Here is a 21916-nt window from a genome sequence, read left to right as displayed (position 1 = left end):
CACATCCTGTTCTAGTTGGATAATTTCCTTCTTCCCTTCTTTTCCATTCACAATCAGATGCAAAACCGAAGCATTATTATCTCCTTGAACCACCTGTCGAACCTTAGCTCTAAGAGCCCATTTTATTTCCTCCTTTCTAAGAAGCTTCGCTAGCCTCTCCTCAGCCTCTTTTGGCCCCGCTGTCCGCCACATCTAGAATACTCACCTCGACCTTTAAATCTAGGTCTCTAATGGGATGGAGAAGCCTCTCCTTTTCCAGTTTATAAATTCCACTCTCATTTTCATACAGCCCGACAAGAATTTTCTCAAGTGTCTAATCTTGTATTGTCACTTTCCACGTTTGAATCCTCTCTATTTTCTTTAGCCCGCTCCCTGGCTACCAAATCCAGGAAGCCCTCCCTTTCAAAACATGTATTTTAAAAGAGAAAATATGTTTTTGCCGATGTGAGTCGCATCACCGGACTCAACAAGAAGGGGTCCCATTTGTAATGCTCGCACTGTTACAATAGGAAACTTTGCTTCCATTCGACATTGTTTAGAACCCAATCCAATTTCTCAAATGTTGGGTTCTTCAAATTGTTCACCTAAGTGTATTGCCTGCATGTGAGATCAATCTCTCTCAAGTCCAGATTCTCAATGATGGCGTTAAACATAAACAACAACCTACCATCGAAGTTATCATATTTCCTTTCTTCTCTCCACCTAATAATATTAAAGTCTCCACCGACGAAAATGGGCAACCTCTCATCAACCCGCACCAGGTCTGCGAGGAAGTCAGGCTTGAACACCAGTTGTGCTGCGCCATACACTGCAACCAGAGCCTACCTAAAACCATCAACTTTCGATCACACATGAAATTCGACAGAAAAGTCACCCATGGTACCATCACAACGTCCAAAGATTTGCAATTAACCCCAGGTAAGATTCCGCCAAATCTTCTTTGTGGTGGGAGACAAAAAGCTGCATGCGTTGACCCTATTTACACCAATTTAGCTCTAAACACATGGGACCAATCCAAATTTAGGAATCACAACGCAATTGGGTGGCCACAGAATTGTTTGTCCTAGTTCATGCATGCTACAAATCCTCTTCCCTAACGTACGTATGCACAATGGTGCGGTTAAGAAACTCTACTTCAGGCCTCGTTTGACAAGAGGGGTTTTTAGGTCTCTTGAGGGGTGAAGATTGGAGGGGATTTGGTGGATCACTCCCCTCCACCCAATCCCCTCAATTCCCTTCACATCCAATCCTCTTCGTGGAAAAACTTGTTTTTGGTAGGCGGAGCATGGAAGAGGCGTGCGCTGCCGCTGTGCTCGAGGCTGTGCTTTCGCAACTCTATCGAAGAGGGTTGTAAAACGCGTGGGTATGAGAGGATTGGAAGGGATCGGAGGGGGTTGGGTTGTGCAAACCCCACGTATCAGATGGGGGTCATGGTTTTATGGGGTTTCCCGGGGATTATCCTCTGAAAACCCCCTCAATCCCTCCATGTCAAACGAGGCCTCACGACTTTAGCCAATGTTAGCAACTCGCCGCAAGTGAAACCATAACCATGTTTTAGCTAGTCTTTTTTCCTATGAGAGATACTAGCTAGGTAATTTTTCGCATGGCGAATTTGGACATAGACCAAACACAATCCCACCAGTGGTAATCCCACCAGTGGTGTGATAGTGATGTGCTCGTGGTGGGTTTCCCGGTGATGCGTAGAGCTCGATCCTTCTTTTCCCCACCATCCGCTGTTCCTTTGAACTGCTCGAGATAAGTTTTAGGACAATGCCATTGGTAACCCGGCCCCTATCATGAGGGAGAAAGGAGAAAGGAAAGAATTCACACAAATCAAACGGGAGAGGACTGGACACGCTGATCATAGCGGAGATCAGATCAGGGATGACGAAGAGGTTAGCTCGACCTGTCCATCCATGGGTGGATATGGGACATGGCCGGGGTCTGGTGGTCCAGCTGCGATGCACCATGCAGCTTTGATGCGTACAGGAGTGCTGTGCTCCCATTCCCGCTTTGTGTCGACCGGCACACAGGAGTCAGGACAATAAGTGATCTACATGCTATTTAGCTACTGCGGCTGACTGTTGCTGAGTAGGACATCGGGTAAGCGCTCGAAGTTACTAGCTCTAGGCTCTAGCTGCTTATCCATCCATGGATAGATCGAGTTACGTGCCATGTTTCAGACACAATCGACCGGTGTCCCCGGACAGCAGCAGTCAAAAGTGATCGATGTAAAGTTGGAGGAGTGCCATATATTTGTTGACAGCAGAACTCCACTACATGTGGCCTGGGTCAGGTCAGGTGTACTACGCCTAATCTCTGTCATTACCAGCCTCTAAAGTGGGAGACAACTCCATCCGTACTTCATAGAGTTCATCAACACTACTTAGGTTAGCTTCATAGCATACTGCTCCGTCTCCATCAGGTGTAGGCCTAACGTCTGTCATTGTCAACTCCATCCGTACGTCACAGAGTTCGCCAACACTACTCGTCCACTTAGGTTAGGTATCTACAGAATCAGCTAAGTCTTAGTCGATTGAGACTTAGTTATATCTAACAGTCCAAGTCGATGCTATATTTGTTTGACCCTGCATGGAGATCGGTGCGATTTTTTCTTTTTAGTCTTTTTTCTTCTTTTATATACTCCTTTCGTCTTAAAATAAGTGACTCAACTTTACACTAATTGAAGATAAAGTTAGTGTAAAGTTGAGTCACTCATTTGGGACGGAGGGAATAAAGTTAGTGTAAAATTGAGTCATTTATTTTGGGACGAAGCGAGTACTAGTATATCACTTTACTGAGACCTTGCCACACCCGCGTCTCCATCAGGGTATATATTGATTAGCAAGAAGCGATATGCTTGGAGACAACTTGGTTAGAGTATGTGTGTCGATCCGCCGGTAAGCTACACGAAGTTGCGGCACGCACGCTGCTAACTAATCTCGTATAGCATATAAGCTGTGTCGTAATCTCGTAGTACGTCCCCGGCTAGGTCATAGCCTTCTCTCGCGCGCCTATAAATTGGGCGCCCACGCCGGCCTCAGAGCGCACACACACTCTCTGCTTCAGCGTACCAGCACAAGCACGCATACAGATAGGGAGAGGGAGTAGAAAGACGGAGAGAGACATCAGATCGAGAGCGATGGCAATTCCTGCTAATGCTGCCGCCTCCTTGAGCTTCCCGGTGATCAACATGGAGAAGCTGGAGACCGAGGAGAGGGGCGCCGCCATGGGGGTCATCGGCGACGCCTGCGAGAACTGGGGCTTCTTCGAGGTGCCACTGCCCCCCACATACATAGAATTCTCTTATAGCAGAGTGATTTATGAACGTAGTGCTTGATGATTCTTGATGTATTTTCTGGACATGATTAACTGACTGTATATGTGTGCAGCTGCTGAACCATGGCATCTCGCACGAGCTGATGGACGAGGTGGAGCGGGTGAGCAAGGCGCACTACGCGGCGTGCCGGGAGCAGCAGTTCAAGGAGTTCGCGGCGCGGACGATGGAGGCCGGCGAGAAGGGCGCCGACGTGAAGGGCGTGGACTGGGAGAGCACCATCTTCGTCCGCCACCTCCCCGCCTCTAACCTCGCCGACCTGCCCGACCTCGACCACCACTACAGGTACGCACGCGCGCGTGATTACTTAATTAATTAACTACGGCGACTTAGATCACTAAGTATAATAACATAAGAGACCAAGGGATATATATCACCAGCTTCGACAGAAATTATCTAGTCGCAGATTCAACTCCAGTGTGCTTTTTGCTGCTTGCTTGCTTTGCTTTTTACTGACGAAGCAGTCTATTATTGACCGAACATTTCGCCTTGTACACAAAGTCATTCCTGACGCGGCATGCAGCTTAAAAAATTCCAGCAGATAAGATTGCTTGGGCACATCAGAATCCTAATTAAGAACTGTAGTAGCCAACACGACTGGAATCACTTCTTTTAGCAAGTGCTTGTGTTTGTCTCATAACAAAAGCTGCCTTTTTCGTGTCGTCGTCGCATTTTTTTTTCTTTTCTTTTTGAGGCAATCGTGTCGTCGTTGCAGGCAAGTGATGAAGGAATTCGCGGCGGAGATCGAGAAGCTGGCAGAGAAGGTGCTGGACCTGCTGTGCGAGAACCTGGGCCTGGAGCAGGGCTACCTAAAGCGGGCCTTTGCCGGGTCCAGGGGCCCCACGTTCGGCACCAAGGTCAGCAGCTACCCGCCGTGCCCGCGGCCGGACCTGGTAGACGGCCTCCGCGCGCACACCGACGCCGGCGGCGTCATCCTGCTGTTCCAGGACGACCAGGTGAGCGGGCTCCAGCTCCTGAAGGATGGAGCATGGGTCGACGTGCCGCCCATGCGCCACGCCATAGTTGTCAACATCGGCGACCAGCTGGAGGTGATCACCAACGGGCGGTACAAGAGCGTGATGCACCGCGTGCTCACCCGCACCGACGGCAACCGCATGTCCATCGCGTCATTCTACAACCCCGGCGCCGACGCCATCATATTCCCGGCCCCGGCGCTCGTGGGCGCTGCCGACGCTGGTGAGAGGAACGAGGGCGAGGAGGGCACCGCCGTGTACCCGAGGTTCGTGTTCGAGGACTACATGAACCTGTACGTGCGCCACAAGTTCGAAGCCAAGGAGCCACGGTTCAAGGCCATGAAGGCAGACGCCGCGCCCATCGCCACCGCGTGATAACTGACCGGACAAGAGTATTTGAGATGTATTTTATTTTCTTTTGGACGTGCCATGTATCCGGTTAGCTTTATTGCTTATAAAAAAATCATGGGTAATGTATTTTCGAGTCCGACTCACAGATTCTTGTCCGGGCACTAAATTCCGGGCATTTATATTTTGTGGATTATGGCATGCTGGTACGTGAACTTAGGAGCGTTTGCATGGTGACGTTTGACATGTTAGATAATATCAAGAATAAACGAGACATGAGAGACACGGATTTTTACGTGAAAATCCTTGCGGGAGAAAGTCACGGACGCACGAAGGCGCAGTCACTACGAGGATGAGTATTACAAGCACGAGACGACATATCGTCTTAGGTGCGACTACATGGGGTATATCTGAGGGCAATACATAAGAGTCCTTGTAGGACAAGTAAACGAGTTGTACTCGTACGCGTCGGTACCAACACAAAGGCCCACACCATATATACTACATATAGTCCAATACGGTACTAGAATTTAGATCATAATTTAACAATCTCCACCTTGATCCAAATTCCCTCAAGTAGTCGCAGAAATTAAATAACTCCATCCAAATCAGCATAAACACATTGTGAGTCAAAGTCCATAGGACTAATGAGAAATACCAACTAAGCCTGAGCAAAGCTCAAACTTATTGGTCGAAACTGGCTCTGTCATCATATCAACAGGATTATCATGAGTACTTATTTTGCATACCTTCAAATCACCTTCACCACCAACATCTCGAATATAGGTGATATCTGACATCAATGTGCTTTGTTCTCTCATGGTGCATTGGATTCTTGGTAAGATATATAGCACTTTGACTGTCACTAAATATGGTAGGGCAAGATGAATCTTCACAAAGCTCAGTGTACAAACCTTTCAACCAGATAGCTTCTTTGCATGCCTGAAAAATAGCCATATACTCAGCATCAGTAATGGAGCAAGCCACAATAGACTGCAAAGTTGCTCTGCAACTCACAGCACAATCACCAATGGTGAAAACATAAACTGTGAGTGATCTTCTCTTATCCAAATCACCAGCAAAATCAGAATCAACAAAACCAACAAGTCCATCTCCAGTTTTCCCAAACTATAAATAAGCATTAGAAGTACCTCGCACGCATCTGTAAATCCACTGAACTGCTTTCCAATGCTCTTTTCCAGGATTAGCCATGTATCTACTGACAACACTCAATGCATAAGATAAATGCGGACAAGAACAAACCATGGCATACATAAGTGAACCAACTGCACTTGAATAGGAAAATCTAGATATCTACTCAATATCGGAATCTGACTTCGGACATAGAGCTGATGACAATTTGAAGTGTGCTGCTAACGGAGTACTGACCGGCTTGGCATTATGCATATTAAAACAACGAAGAACTTTATCAATATATCCCTTCTGACTTAGATATACTTTTCCAGATGGTCTATCTCTGGATATTTCCATGCCAAGTATTTTCTTTGTTGCACCCAAATCCTTCATCTCAAATTCATTACTCAATTGCTTCTTTAGTTCATTAATCTCTGACATACTCTTTGCAGCATTTAGCATATCATCAACATAAAGGAGCAAATAAATAGTTGAACCATTGACAGTTTTCAAATAAACACAACTATCATAATTAGACCTTTTGAAACCTTGAGAGAGCATAAAGATGTCAAATCTCTTGTACCACTGTCTCGGGGATTGCTTCAATCCAAAAAGAGATTTCTTTAACTTACAGACAAGCTTTTCTTTTCCAGGAATAACAAAACCTTCAGGTTGTTCCATATAAATGTCCTCTTCCAATTCTCCATGTAAAAATGCAGTTTTAACATCCAATTTTTCAAGCTCAAAATCATGTATGGCAACAATACTGAGTAAAGTGCGAATAGAGCTATGCTTCACAATAGGAGAAAAGACTTCCTTTCAAGTGAATAGGTTTTATATCTTGTCTCATCATTAGGAGAAACACCTTCTTTCCTCTTGAAAACCCACTTGCAACGAATAGGTTTCTTCTCTCTAGGTAATCTTACTAAATCCCAAGTGCCATTCTTTTCAAGTGAATCCATCTCATCATGCATAGCGGTCATCCACTTAACTATCACCAGAAATAATAGCCTCGGAATATGAAGAAGGCTCAAAATTACCTTCAATTTCTTCTCCAACAGATAAAGAAAAGGAAACAATATTGCACTCTTCAATTAACCTGTCAGGTTTATTAATACCCCGCCTAACTCTGCCACGTGCAAGATTCCAACCGGGTAGAACAATAGGCTGATTTGGAGTGGGAGTGACATGATCATCATTAACGACGGGTTCATCATGTGCATCAACAATTTCATTACCAGATGTATCACCTGTTTGAATAACATGTTCCTCCTGAATAGTAGGCTGCGGAACAGTTGGTTGCTGTTCAATCTCAATAGGAACAATAGTAGATGGAACATCATGTAACATAGCAGTTTCATTAAAGATAACATTTTGGCTAATAACAACCTTCTGGGTTTCAGGATTCCACAATTTAAACCCTTTAACGCGAGACTTATAACCAAGAGAGATGCACTTAACAGCCCTAGGCTCCAACTTTCCATTATCAACATGAGCATAAGCAGTGCAACCAAAAACTCTCAACTATGAATAATTAACAGGTGAATCAGACCATACCTCACTTGGATTTTTCTTATTAAGAGCAATAGATGGTGAACAATTAATGAGATAGCAAGCAGTGGAAGCGGCCTCAACCCAAAAACGCCTATGCAAACCTGCATTGGACAACATACAACGGGCTCTGGAAATAATGGTCCTGTTCATACGCTCAGCAACACCGTTTTGTTGAGGAGTATAAGGAACGGTGTAATGTCTGAAAATGCCTTCAGACTTGCAATAATTCTTAAATTTCTTAGAACAGAATTCCATACCATTATTAGTGCGAAGTATTTTTACCTTATTTTTAGTTTGCCTTTCAATCATAATCCTCCACTCCTTAAATGTTGAGAAAGCTTCATATTTATGCTTCAAGAAATAAGGCCAAACTTTTCTCGAAAAATCATCAATAATAGTCAACATGTAACTTGCACCACCTAATGACTTCTTGCGAGATGGTCCCCATAAATCAGAATGGACATAATCAAGAATACCTTCAGTTGTATGAGTCGAAGTGTTGAACTTCACCCTCTTGTGCTTGCCGAAGATACAATGCTCACAAAATTTCAATTTACTAGGTTCATATCCATCAAGAAGACCTCTCTTGTTTAACTCTGCTAAACCAAGTTCACTCATATGTCCAAGACGCATATGCCAAAGGTTAGCATCATCACAATCAGAATTATTTGAAATAACTGGAGTAGCGTTACCTAAAACGGTAGAACCTCGAAGGTAATAAAGACCATTGGTTAAACTTAAGTCACCTTTCATCACAACAAGGGAGCCTTTGGTGACCATCAAAACACTATCTCCACCTGAAAATTTGTACCCCTTTGCATCAAGGGCACACATAGAAATAAGATTTCTCTTCATCTTTGGAATATACCGAACATATGTCAAAGTTCTGATTGTACCATCAAACATCTTGATTCGAACGGAACCTATGCCTTCAATCTTGCATGGTGAACCCAAAACGGAACCAGCAGCAGTAGTAAATCAAAAGTAGTAAAGCAATCTCTATGCGGGCACATATGGAAAGTACATGCAGTGTCAAGTACCCACTCATCATTTGTCTCAGCACATCCAGGAATAACAACAAGAGCATCATCGGAACTATCATCATGAGCAACATTAGCAGAATTTTCACCTTGTTTGTTACCTTTCCTCTTTTCCTTGCTCTGCAACTTGAAACATTCTGAGATGTCATGCCCGTCTCTCATGCAATATCTGCAATACTTTTTGTCTCTGGATTGCGACCGGCCCCTGTAGCCGTTCTTACTTTTGCCTATGTTTCCATTATGTGAGTTCTTCTCCTTATTCTGCCACGAACAGATAATCCCTCGGCTTGGGATGAACTTGAACCACTAGTAGAAAAAGGGCCATTCGTCCCGGTTCATGAGGGCCATTTGTCCCGGTTCCTGAACCGGGACTAAAGGGTCATTACTAAAGCCCTATACCTTTAGTCCCGGTTCGCCCAGGAACAGGAACAGATGGTGCTCCACGTGGCCGATGTCGCTTGCCCAGGCAGGAGGACCGTTTGTCCCGGTTGGTGGCACCAACCGGGACCAAAAGCCTTTCACGTGTCAGCAATTCAGGGGCTGGGTTTTTTGTTTTTTTCTGAATGGGGGGGGTTGGGGGTTTTGGGGTTTTTGTCTTAGCTAGCTAATAGAGAGAAGTGTCCTCTCTTATCTCCGTGCTTGGTCAACACTACGTACTATACGTACAGAGAGGACTCGACACGCTAGCTAGTTGGTAAGCAAATGAATGAAACTGTTAACATTAAGTACAGAAGATCGTCATGAACATATACAGAGAGAAGTGATTGGCCTCTCCTTCTCCGAGAGATTGGTCGAACAACAAGTTTTCATATATCTTACCGACGGTACTGGCTATATATATATATATATATATATATATAATGTGTAAGATCTCTTACAATACCCTAACATATGAACTCAACTTCCACATGCATGGTATTCTCCGGCTTATTGATGACCTGGTCAAGAAATAATCCAGCCAATTCCTCTTGAATTGCTCGCATGCGATCTTGTGGTAGGAGTTCATTCCGCATCTCCCACATCTAATTTGAATAAGAGGGTCAATACATATATATGAATGAAACTCAACAGAAATGATGGTAATAAAATAAACTTGTGAATATTTTTGCTTATGCACTTCATATTGTCTTTTAGACTAGCCCCGCCTATTCTTGGCTGATGCGTTGTAGATGAACTCACAGACGTAGTATCCACAGTAATTATTCCCGGCTTCCTGCCGCAAGCACTTTACGAGAAATAGAGGTCAATCAAACTGAGAATGAAGCATTATAAATGGCATTGATGAAAGTAGCTAGAATCAACGGGAGATGCGCGGAACTAGCTAGCTAGTAGTACTTCCTTTCGGGAATTTCCATCGCAGATCCCACGGCAGTCCCAAAACTTCTGCGGTGAATACTTTCCAAACCCTGCGAGACAAAGAAAACAATTACTTGATATCATGAAATGAACAAAGTTGACGATATGGTGCGATAATGATCGATTCAACTTACTTCTCAAGCATTTTAGACATGTCTGCATAGTCCTCAGGATCTTTTCGTCTCGAGTCTAAGACGTTCAGTAGTCCCTGCTCAAGCTTAATCTCTAGGAGAATATAGTGGAACCTGCGCATGCATGCATAACTCATCAATTACATCAATTACTATAACCTCGAGTAATAATTAAGGGAAACCGAATATGCACAAGACAGTAACACTCACTTGAAGTTGTAAGGAAAGAGTATTGTATCTTTGTTTTGATTTATTACCAACGATCATAGCAAGTTGTCCTCGGTTTCTTTGGCATGAAATGTAACCATAAATTCATCCATGAGATTTCTGTTAATGAACCCAATATCATACATTTCAGCTTTCTGCATTTGACGATCTTCAATATGCATAATATAGTGAGGATAATTATATATACATGCAATGAAAGAGCTGAGCTATAAATAGAGACTTAATGACAGAAGTAGTACTTACAGACAGTAGCAAGTGACTGTTAATTTATCGAGGGCCTTTAGATTGAAAGCCTGGAAGAACTCCTCAAATGGAACAGACAACTCCTCAATTCCAACGAGGTCGTGCTAATCCTCTTTAACTTTCAGCATCAAAGTATCGATTTTCTTCCCAGCTGACTGCTTTCTGCAGGTTTCCATGTACTAATCATGGAATCTTCGCATCATCATTGTTAGAGTAGTTTCATCTTTGACGAGAGGCTTCCCGTACTTGTATTTGAATTCGTCCACCTCCATTATATCAAAATGTGCATCATCGTCGTGCATGTAATCTGCAGGATTGGTACCGGGCAAGATCCCCAGATGATTAGCAACGATATCGCTAGACACCTTGAGTGGGGGGCATGATTGGTTTGCTTGTTCGCCGAGCTGGGGAATTTTTTTTCCCACTTCTTCATTCTTGTAACCTTTTGTCACTGCAAGTACTTCCTGACCGCTTCGCTTCCTTATATTTCTTTTCAGTAATGTGCTCATAGTTGGTTTTCGGCGGAGATGGTGGTGGTCGCTGTAGGGCATCCAAAGTGCACTTCGCTTTCACCGGATCTATCTTCTCCTCCGGAGGTGGATGTCTCTTAGCTCTTTGCATTTTTATGTAGTCCTTCTCTTGGGCTTGACAGATCTCCTTGTTTTCATGTTCGGTCATCTCGTATGGTAAATCCTCTGGAGTCTTGAGAGATGGACCGAATCTATATTGCCTCCCGCCTCTGGCTATACTGCTAGACGCCAGAGCAGGCCGAGCGGTTGCGGCTGTCTTCTTTCGTTGCTTACAAGGCGAAGGAGAAGGACTACGACACGCCGGGGCAGCCGGAGCAGCGGCGGGTCTCTTCCGCCCTTACTGATGAGGCGGAGAAGGAGGAGGCTGGCTGGTCGGGCGTGCCGGCGTAGGCGAAGAAGGAGGCGGAGTGCCACCACGTGCCGGAGAAGGAGGCGGAGTGCCCTGATCACTCGCTGGAGGAGCAGGCAAAGGAGGAGGCGGAGTTCCCTGACTCGCCGGAGGAGGAGGAGGAGGCGGAGGCGTCCAATTCGGAAGGTTGATGAGCTCCTTCCACCATAGGCATGGAGTATTCAAAGCAGAACCCAGCCAAGTCTTCCCTTCACCGGTAGGGTGGTCAAGCACGAGCTCCTCAAATCCCTCCGTTATTTCGTCCACCATCACCCTAGCATATCCTTCTGGAATTGGACGGCAGAGAAAAGTTGCGCCGGGTTTCGGAGGTCGAACAGAGAAGACAGTCGCCTTGACTTTGTAGTTCTTCCATTGCGTCATAAGGTGGCAATGTTGAGATTCTGTGATAGCATCCACGGGCTAGCTAGCAGGAGTCGTGAAAACAGGCTCCAACTGAAGCAGCTCGGTGGAAACCACGCTGCTTCTCCACTGAGATGGCGGGGTAGCTTCGGGGGTAGTTTCGGCAGGTCGCTTGCTTCGAACTACATCTCGTTCCTCTAGCTTAGGTACCCTTGCATGCAGCTCCTGCAGTTCGCTCTACTCCACTTTCCTCCTGCTCTCTTGGCATTTGTAACCGCCTGCGTTTGGAAACCCAGCCTTCCACGGAGCGGAGCCTGGCGTACCTCGTGTCCGTCCAGGGTGCTCAGGATTCCCGAGGGCTGCTACGTCTTGAGCTTGTGTTGGTTTTCCTTGAAGAGGAAAGGGTGATGCAGCAATAGTAGCATAAGTATTTCCCTCTGTTTTTGAGAACCAAGGTATCAATCCAGTAGGAGGCTCCTCAAAAGTCCCACGCACCTACACAAACAAACAAAGAACTAGCAGCCAACGCAATAAAGGGGTTGGCAATCCCTTCACGGCCACTTGCGAAAGTGAGATCTGATAGAGATAGTATGATATGATAAATATATTTTTGGTATTTTATAATATAGATTGGAAAAGTAAAGATGCAAATAAAAGTAGATTTGAAAGCTTATATGATAAGAAATAGACCCGGGGCCATAGGTTTCACTAGTGGCTTCTCTCAAGATAGCATAAGTATTACGGTGGGTGAACAAATTACTGTCGAGCAATTGGTAGAAAAGCTAATAATTATGAGATCATCTAGGCATGATCATGTATATAGGCATCACATCCGTGACAAGTAGACCGACTTCTGCCTGCATCTACCACTATTACTCCACACATCGATCGCTATCCAACATGCATCTAGAGTATTAAGTTCATAAAGAACAGAGTAAAGCATTAAGAAAGAAGACATGATGTAGAAGGATAAACTCATGCAATATGATATAAACCCCATCTTTTTATCCTTGATGGAAACTATACAATACGTGCCTTGCTGCCCCTGCTGTCACTAGGAAAGGACACCGCAATATTGAACCCAAAGCTAAGAACTTCTCCCATTGCAAGAAAGATCAATCTAGTAGACGAAACAAAACTGATAATTCGAAGAGACTTGCAAAGATAACTTAATCACACATAAAAGAATTCAGAGGAGATTCAAATATTTCTCATAGATAAACTTTACCATAAACCCACAATTCATCAGATCTCGACAAACACACCGCAAAAAGAGTTACATCAAATATATCTCCAAGAAGATCAAGGAGAACTTTGTATTGAGATTCAAAGAGAGAGAAGAAGCCATCTAGCTAATAACTATGGACCCGAAGGTCTGTGGTAAACTACTCACAACTCATTGGAGAGGCCTTGGAGATGATGTAGAGGCAATCCATGGTCGATTCCCCCTCCGGCGGAGCGCCGGCAAAGGCTCCAAGATGGGATCTCGCGAATATAGAAGGTTACGGCGGTTGAAAAGGCTTTTCGTGGTTGCTTCTGATGTTTTCGGGGTACATGGGTATATATAGGAGGAAGAAGTAGGTCAGTGGACGCTCGAGGAGCCCACGAGGGTGGGGGGCGCACCCACCTATAGGGGGCGCGCCAGGCACCCTCGTGGATGCCTCCCTTGTTTCTTGACTTCCACTCCAAGTCCTCTATATCACGTTTGTTCCAAAAAGATCGCTCTCGAAGGTTTCGTTCCGTTTGGACTCCGTTTGATATTCCTTTTCTTCGAAACACTGAAATAGGCAAAAAAAACAGCAATTCGGGCTGGGCCTCCGGTTAGTAGGGTAGTCCCAAAAATGATATAAAAGTGTAAAGTAAAGCCCATAAACATCCAAAACGGGTAATATAATAGCATGGATTAATCAAAAATTATAGATACGTTGGAGACATATCAAGCATCCCCAAGCTTAATTCCTGCTCGTCCTCGAGTAGGTAAATTATAAAAACAGAAGTTTTGATGTGGAATGCTACCTAGCATAATTCTCAATGTAATTTTCTTTATTGTGGCATGAATGCTCAGATCCAAATGATTCAAAATAAAAGTTCGTATTGACATAAGAAATAGTAATACTTCAAGCATACTAATCAAAGCAATCATGTCTTCTCAAAATAACATGGCTAAAGAAAGTTCATCCCTACAAAATCATATACTTAGGTCAAGCTTCATTTTCGTCACACAAAAATGTTCCCATTTTGCACACCCCCGATGACAAGCCAAGCAATTGTTTCGTACTTAAATAATCTCAAACTTTTTCAACTTTCACGCAATACACGAGCGTGAGCCATAGATATAGCACTATGGGTGGAATAGAATGTGATGATGGAGATTGTGTGGAGAAGACAAAAAAGGAGAAAGTCTCACATTGACGAGGATAATCAACGGGCTATGGAGATGCCCATCAATTGATGTCAACAAGAGGAGTAGGGATTGCCATGCAACGGATGCACTAGAGCTATAAATGTATGAAAGCTCAACAAAAGAAACTAGTGGGTGTGCGTCCGTCGTAGGAATATACAAGCTAAGTTCTATAATGAAAAATCCCCACTAGTATATGAAAGTGATAACATATGAGACTTTCTATATGAAGAACATGGTCCTACTTTGAAGCACAAATGTGGAAAAAAGATAGTAACATTGCCCCCTTTTTTATTTTCTTTTTTTGGGCCTTCCTTTTTTTATTTGGCCTTTCTTTTTTTATTTGGACTTTCTTTTTTTATTTGGCGTTTCCCTTTTTTTTATTTGGGGACAATGCTCTAATAATGATGATCGTCACACTTCTATTTATTAACAACTCATGAATTACAACTCAATACTAGAACAAGATATGACTCTATATGAATGCCTCGGGCGGTGTACCAGGATGGGCAATGAATCAAGAGTGACATGTATGAAAAATTATGCATGGTGGCTTTGCCACAAATACGATGTCAACTACATGATCATGCAAGGCAATATGACAATAATGATGCATGTCATGATGATGAACGGAACGGTGGAAAGTTGCATGGCAATATATCTTGGAATGGCTATAGAAATGCTATAATAGGTAGGTATGGTGGCTGTTTTGAGGAAGAAATAAGGAGGTTTATGTGTGATAGAGCGTATCATATCACGGGGTTTGGATGCACCGGCGAAGTTTGCACCAACTCTCAATGTGAGAAAGGGCAATGCACGGTACAGAAGAGGCTAGCAATGATGGAAAGGTGAGAGTGCGTATAATCCATGGACTCAACATTAGTCAAAAAGAACTCATATACTTATTGCAAAAATCTACAAGTCATCAAAAACCAAGCACTACGCGCATGCTCCTAGGGGGATAGATAGGTAGGAAAAGACCATCGCTTGTCCCCGACTGCCACTCATAAGGATGCACAATCTAAGAACACCTCTAAAATTTGTTACACAACTTTTACCATACGTGCATGCTACGGGACTTGCCAACTTCAACACAAGCATTTTTAAAATTCATAATCACCCAACTAGCATGACTCTAATATCACTACCTCCATATCTCAAAACCATTACAAGTATCAAATTGATCATAGCATCCAATTCACTTCTTATGATAGTTTTTATCATATCCAACTTGGATGCCCATCATTCACTACTAGAAAAAGGCATGTTAGTGGCGCACCTATTTTTGCCATTAATGGCGCACTATAGGTGCGCCACTATTATCATGCCATTAGTAATTTTTAGTCATGGCACACATTTTGGTGCGCCACTACTATCACAGATAGTAATGGCGCACCTATAGTGCGCCATTACTATGCCTAGAGGTGCGCCATTACTATCTGACTTAGTACTGGCGCACCACATAGAAGTGCGCCATTACTAACAATTTTTTTCAAAAAAATTTCAATTTTTTTTCAAGATTGTTTTCAATTTTTTTCCGTCTTTTTCTTAAAAAAAATCAATTTTATTTCGTGTTTTCTTAATCTCGAGTCACTATGGCTTAATCTTGGGTCAAAATGCATAATCTCAAGTCAAATCGCACTCCGTGGTCAAACTTCCCAAAAGGTCACCCATCCTGACAGTACTCCAGCCCAAGCATGCTTAACTTTAGAGTTCTATCCAACCCCAGCACCAGCTCACTTAACAGGCACTTGTTGATATATCTAGCATATCAATCCTATTAAACCTTGTTGATATCTAGGACTTTGTTCATGTTCATGAGTGTGATGAAATTTTGAAAAAATATTTCAAACTTCCTTTCATATTACGTATCATATTTTGAACATTTTTTCCAAAAAAAAATTCGAAACTAATATTTTTTTCTGTTACTAGTGGCGCACCTAGCAAATGGTGAGCCACTACTAAGTTTGAAGTTTTTTCCATTTTTCCCCCTCTAGATCTTAAAAGCCCCGTATCTTTTTTTTCTATTAGGTTTTTGGTGATTCTAAAAATCTTCAACGGGGTTCCCCATGTTGAATTCGGATGTAACTTTCCGAGTAGATGATTTTTCATATAAAAAACTTTTTAATCCGAGTTCATATGCAAAAGTTATGTCCATTTTACAAATTCCAGAGAGATTTTGCAAATAAAGTCGAAATTCATATTTGTAAATTTTCCCAACAAGTAGACCACATATCACATGGGAAACTTATTTTCCTTTATTTTTGACATTTCCATCATTTTCTTTTATTTTTTTTTTAAAAATGAAAAGGCGGTCCTGGGGGTGCATTCGGTGGAATTTTTGGTCAAAGTTAGTAATGGCGCACCGTGGGTGTGGTGCGCCATTACTAGTTAAACTAGTAATGGCGCACAATCCCCAGGTGCGCCAATACTAGTTTTGAAAAAATAAATAAAAAGAATTTGTTAGTAGTGGCGCACCGAGGGTGTGGTGCGCCATTACTAGTTAAAACTAGTAATGGCGCACTATCCCCTGGTGCGCCGTTACTTGTTTTGAAAAAAAATATTACTAGTGGCGCACCGAGGGCGTGGTGCGCCGTGCATTATCCCCTGGTGCGCCATTACTAGTTTTAAAAAAAATGTTAGTAGTGGTGCACCGTGGATGTGTTGCACCATTAGTATTTGGAGTTTAATGGCGTACCTATATGTAGTGCGCCACTGCTATATAGCAGTGGCGCACCACATACTTGGTGCGTCATTAATGTCCATATTAGCTATAGCCATTTTTCTAGTAGTGAATCTAGGACCAATTTTATAACCATAGCAAATACCATGCTGTTCTAAGAGACTCTCAAAATAATATAAGTGAAGCTTGAGAGATTAACAATTTCTACAAAAGTAAGCTACCGCCGTGCTCTAAAAGATATAAGTGAAGCACTAGAGCAAAACTATCTAGCTCAAAAGATATAAGTGAAGCACATAGAGTATTTTAATAAATTCCAATCAAGTGGATTTCTCCAAAAGGTCTGTACAGCAAGGATGATTGTGGTAAACTAAAAAAATCAAAGACTAATATCATACAAGACGCTTCAAGCAAAACACATATCATGTGGCGAATAAAAATATAGCTCCAAGTAAAGTTACCGATAGACGAAGACGAAAGAGGGGATGCCTTCCAGGGCATCCCCAAGCTTAGGATTTTGGTTATCCTTGAATATCTTGGGATGCCATGGGCATCTCCAAGCTTAGGCTCTTGCCATTCCTGATTCCATAGTCCATCAAATCTTTAACCAAAACTTGAAAACTTCACAACACAAAACTCAACAGGATATCTCATAAGCTCCGTTAGTGCAAGAAAGAAAAACTACCACATAAGGTACGGTAATGAACTCATTCTTTATTTATATTGGTGTTAAACCTACTGTATTCCAACTTCTCTATGGTTCATACCCCTACATACTAGCCATAGATGCATCAAAATAAGAAAACAACACACGAAAATCAAAATCTGTCAAAAACAGAATAGTTTGTAGCAATCTGTAAGTCTCCAATACTTCTGGAACTCTAAATATCCTACCAAAATAGGAAGTCCTGGGAAATTTTTCTATTGATATACAGCAAAAAGAAACATTTCTAGGAATTACTAAAATTATTTCGTGCGTGCAAAGTTTCTGTTTTTCAGCAGAATCAAATTAACTATCACCATAGGTTATCCTATAGGTTCTACTTGGCACAAACACTAATTAAAACATGAAAACACATCTAAAGAGAAGGTAGATGAAAAATTTATTACTAAACAGAAGCAAAACATAAAACAAAAATAAAATTGGGTTGTCTCCCAACTAGCGCTATTGTTTAGCGCCCCTAGCTAGGCATAAAAGCGAGGATAGATCTAGGTAGTGTCATCTTTGGCACTCAATTCATAAGTAGCTCGCATGATAGATTCATAAGGTAATTTAACTTTCTTTCTTGGAAAGTGCTCCATGCCTTTCCTTAATGGAAATTGGAATCTAATATTCCCTTCCTTCATATCAATAATCGCACCAATCATTCTAAGGAAAGGTCTACCAAGAATAATAGGACAAAAAAGATTGCAATCTATGTCAAGAACGATAAAATCTACAGGCACATAGTTCCTATTTGCAACAATGAGAACATCATTGATCCTTCCCATAGGCTTTTAATGGTGGAATCCGCAAGGTGCAAATTTAGAGAGCAATCATCAAGATCATGGAAACCTAGAATATCACATAAAGTTTTCGGAATCGTGGAAACACTAGCACCCAAATCAAATAAACCATAACACTCATGATATTTAATTTTAATCTTTATAGTAGGTTCCCACTCAGCATTTAGTTTTCTAGGTATAGAAACTTCCAAGTTAAGTTTTTCATCATAAGATTGCATCAAGGCATCTATAATATGTTTGGTAAAAGCTTTATTTTGACTATAAGCATGAGGAGAATTCAACACGGATTGCAACAAGGAAATACAATCTTCTAAAGAACAAGTATCATAATTAAATTCCTTGAAATCCAAGATAGTGGGTTCATTGTTATTTAAAGTCTTGACCTCTCCAATCCCACTTTTACCAAATTTAGCATCAAGATCTAAGAACTCCGAATCATTGGGACGCCTTTTAACTAAAGTTGACTCATCTCCAGTCACATCATTATTAAGATTCATATTGCAAAACAAAGATTTAATAGGGGACACATCAATAACTTTTATATCTTCATCATTATTTTCATGGAAACTAGAAGAACACGCCTTTACAAAGCAATCTTTCTTAGCACGTAATCTAGCGGTTCTTTCTTTGCACTCATCAATGGAAATTCTCATATATTTGAGAGACTCATTGATATGATGCTTAGGAGGAGTACAAAGAATCAACATCAAGCGAAAGTCTATCAATGTTCCTAGCCAAATCATCAACTTTAAGCAATTTTTCTTCAAGCAAGGCGTTCAAATTCTTTTGAGATATCATAAATTCTTTAACACTATTCTAAAAATTAGAGGGCATCTTATTAAAATTACCATAATAATTATTGTAGGAATTTCCATAATTATTAGAGGAATTACTAGGGAACGGTCCAGGACTAAAGTTTCCTCTATTAGCATTGTTACCAAAATTATTCTTACCAAAAAAATTCACATCCATAGATTCATTATTATTCTAAATCAAAGTAGACAAAGGCATATCATTGGGATCAATAGGAGCACTCTTAGTAGCAAACAATTTCATAAGTTCATCCATCTTTCCACTCAAAACATTAATTTCTTCTATAGGATGCACTTTTTTACTAGTAGATATTTCGGTGTGCCATTGAGAATAATTAGCCATAATATTATCAAGGAGTTTAGTAGTTTCTCCTAAGGTGATTTCCATAAACGTGCCTCCTGCGGCCGAATCTAAAAGATTTCTAGAAGCAAAATTCAACCCGGCATAAAATTTTTGTATGATCATCCATAAATTCAAACCATGAGTAGGGCAATTGTGAATCATCAATTTCATTCTTTCCCAAGATTGGGCAACATGCTCATGATCAAGTTGTTTAAAATTCATAATATCGTTCCTAAGAGAGATGATCTCAGCGGGAGGAAAAATACTTAGAGATAAAAGCATCTTTTCACTTATTCCATGAATCAATACTATTCTTAGGCAAAGACGAAAACCAAACTTTAGCACGATCTCTAAGTGGAAACGGAAATAACTTCAATTTAACAATATCATTATCCGTGTCTTTCTTCTTTTGCATTTCACACAAATCAACAAAGTTGTTTAGATGGGTAGCAGCATCTTCACTAGGAAGGCCGAAGAATTGATCTATCATAACAAGATTCAGCAAAGCAACATTGATTTCACAAGACTCAACATCATTAAGAGGAGTAATCAGAGTACTAAGGAAATCATTATTATTGGTATTGGAAAAGTCACACAATTTGGTATTATCTTGCGCCATCGCGACAAGCAATCCAACACACAAGCAAACAAAAAGGCAAGCGAAAGAGAGGGGAGATTGGGAAAGAGAGGGCGAATAAAATGGCAAAGATGAAGTGGGGGAGAGGAAAACGAGAGGCAAATGACAAACAATGTAAGTGCGAGGGAGATGAGTTTGTGATGGGTACTTGGTATGTCTTGACTTGAGCAAAGGCCTCCCCGGCAACGGCGCCAGAAATCCTTGTTGCTACGTCTTGAGCTTGCGTTGGTTTTCCTTGAAGAGGAAAGGGTGATGCAGCAATAGTAGCGTAAGTATTTCCCTCAGTTTTTGAGAACCAAGGTATCAATCCAGTAAGAGGCTCCTCAAAAGTCCCAGCACCTACACAAACAAACAAGAACTCGCAACCAACGCAATAAAGTGGTAGTCAATCCCTTCACGGCCAATTGCGAAAGTGAGATCTGATAGAGATAATATGATAAGATAAATATATTTTTGGTATTTTATAATATAGATTGGAAAAGTAAAGATGCAAATAAAAGTAGATTGAAAGTTTATATGATAAGAGATAGACCCGGGGGCCATAGGTTTCAGTAGTGGCTTCTCTCAAGATAGCATAAGTATTACAGTGGGTGAACAAATTGCTGTCGAGCAATTGATAGAGAAGCGAATAATTATGAGATTATCTAGGCATGATCATGTATATAGGCATCACGTCCGTGACAAGTAGACCGACTCCTCCCTGCATCTACTACTATTACTCCACACATCGACCGCTATCCAGCATGCATCTAGAGTATTAAGTTCATGAAGGACAGAGTAACGCATTAAGAAAGATGACATGATGTAGAGGGATAAACTCATGCAATATGGTATAAACCCCATCTTTTTATCCTCGGTGACAACAATACAATACCTGCCTTGCTGCCCCTGCTGTCACTGGGAAAGGACACCGCAAGATTGAACCCAAAGCTAAGCACTTCTCCCATTGCAAGAAAGATCAATCTAGTAGGCCAAACCAAACTGATAATTCGAAGAGACTTGCAAAGATAACTTAATCACACATAAAATAATTCATAGGAGATTCAGATATTTCTCATAGATAAACTTGATCATAAACCCACAATTCATCGTATCTCGAAAAACACACCGCAAAAGGAGGTACATCGAATAGATCTCCAAGAAGATCAAGGAGAAGTTTGGACCCAAAGATCTGGGGTAAACTACTCAGAACTCATTGGAGAGGCCTTGGAGATGATGTAGAGTCCCTCAGTGGTCGATTCCCCCTCCAGTGGAGCGCCGACGAAGGCTCCAAGATGGGATCTCACGGATACAGAAGGTTACGGCGGTGGAAATAGTTTTTAGTGGTCGCTTATGATGTTTTCGGGGTGCATGGGTATATATAGGAGGAGGAAGTAGGTCGGTGGATGCCCGAGGGGCCCACGAGGGTGGGGGGGCGCGCCGGGCACCCTCGTGGCTGCCTCGGTTGTTTCTTGACTTCCACTCCAAGTCCTCTGGATCACATTTGTTCCAAAAAGATCGCTCCCGAAGGTTTCATCCTGTTTGGACTCCGTTTGATATTCCTTTTCTTCGACACACTGAAATAGGCAAAAAAAACAGCAATACGGGCTGGGCCTCCGGTTAGTAGGTTAGTCTCAAAAATGATATAAATGTGTAAAGTAAAGCCCATAAACATCCAAAACAGGTAATATAATAGCATGGAACAATCAAAAATTATAGATACGTTGGAGACGTATCAAGCATCCCCAAGATTAATCCCTGCTCGTCCTCGAGTAGGTAAATGATAAAAACAGAATTTTTGATGTGGAATGCTACCTAGCATAATTCTCAATGTAATTTTCTTTATTGTATGATGAATGTTCAGATCCAAATTATTCAAAATAAAAGTTCATATTGACATAAGAAATAGTAATACATCAAGCATACTAACTAAGC

General features: G+C 42.0%; 1 protein-coding gene across 1 annotated transcript; it reads left to right on the top strand.

Moving 5' to 3' along the window:
* Window positions 1-2908: 2908 nt before the first annotated feature.
* LOC123138395 (1-aminocyclopropane-1-carboxylate oxidase 1) lies at window positions 2909-4798 on the top strand. Its single transcript, XM_044558368.1, has 3 exons — window positions 2909-3274; window positions 3393-3622; window positions 4053-4798. The coding sequence occupies exons 1-3, from the start codon at window positions 3143-3145 to the stop codon at window positions 4684-4686; spliced, it is 996 nt and encodes a 331-aa protein (XP_044414303.1). The 5' UTR covers window positions 2909-3142; the 3' UTR covers window positions 4687-4798.
* Window positions 4799-21916: the final 17118 nt, after the last annotated feature.

Source organism: Triticum aestivum, chromosome 6B, assembly GCF_018294505.1.
Source record: "Triticum aestivum cultivar Chinese Spring chromosome 6B, IWGSC CS RefSeq v2.1, whole genome shotgun sequence".
In the NCBI taxonomy this organism is placed as follows: Eukaryota; Viridiplantae; Streptophyta; class Magnoliopsida; order Poales; family Poaceae; genus Triticum; species Triticum aestivum.
Note: the sequence above shows the minus strand (reverse complement) of the source record. Positions and strands in the feature narration are given on the sequence as shown.

Bases quoted from the DNA above. Each gene is read 5' to 3' on its own strand.
- LOC123138395 (XM_044558368.1), top strand. From the start codon at position 3,143: ATGGCAATTCCTGCTAATGCTGCCGCCTCCTTGAGCTTCCCGGTGATC. The intron at 3,275-3,392 runs GTGCCACTGCCC...ATATGTGTGCAG, and splicing joins AGAACTGGGGCTTCTTCGAG to CTGCTGAACCATGGCATCTC. The intron at 3,623-4,052 runs GTACGCACGCGC...TCGTCGTTGCAG, and splicing joins GACCTCGACCACCACTACAG to GCAAGTGATGAAGGAATTCG.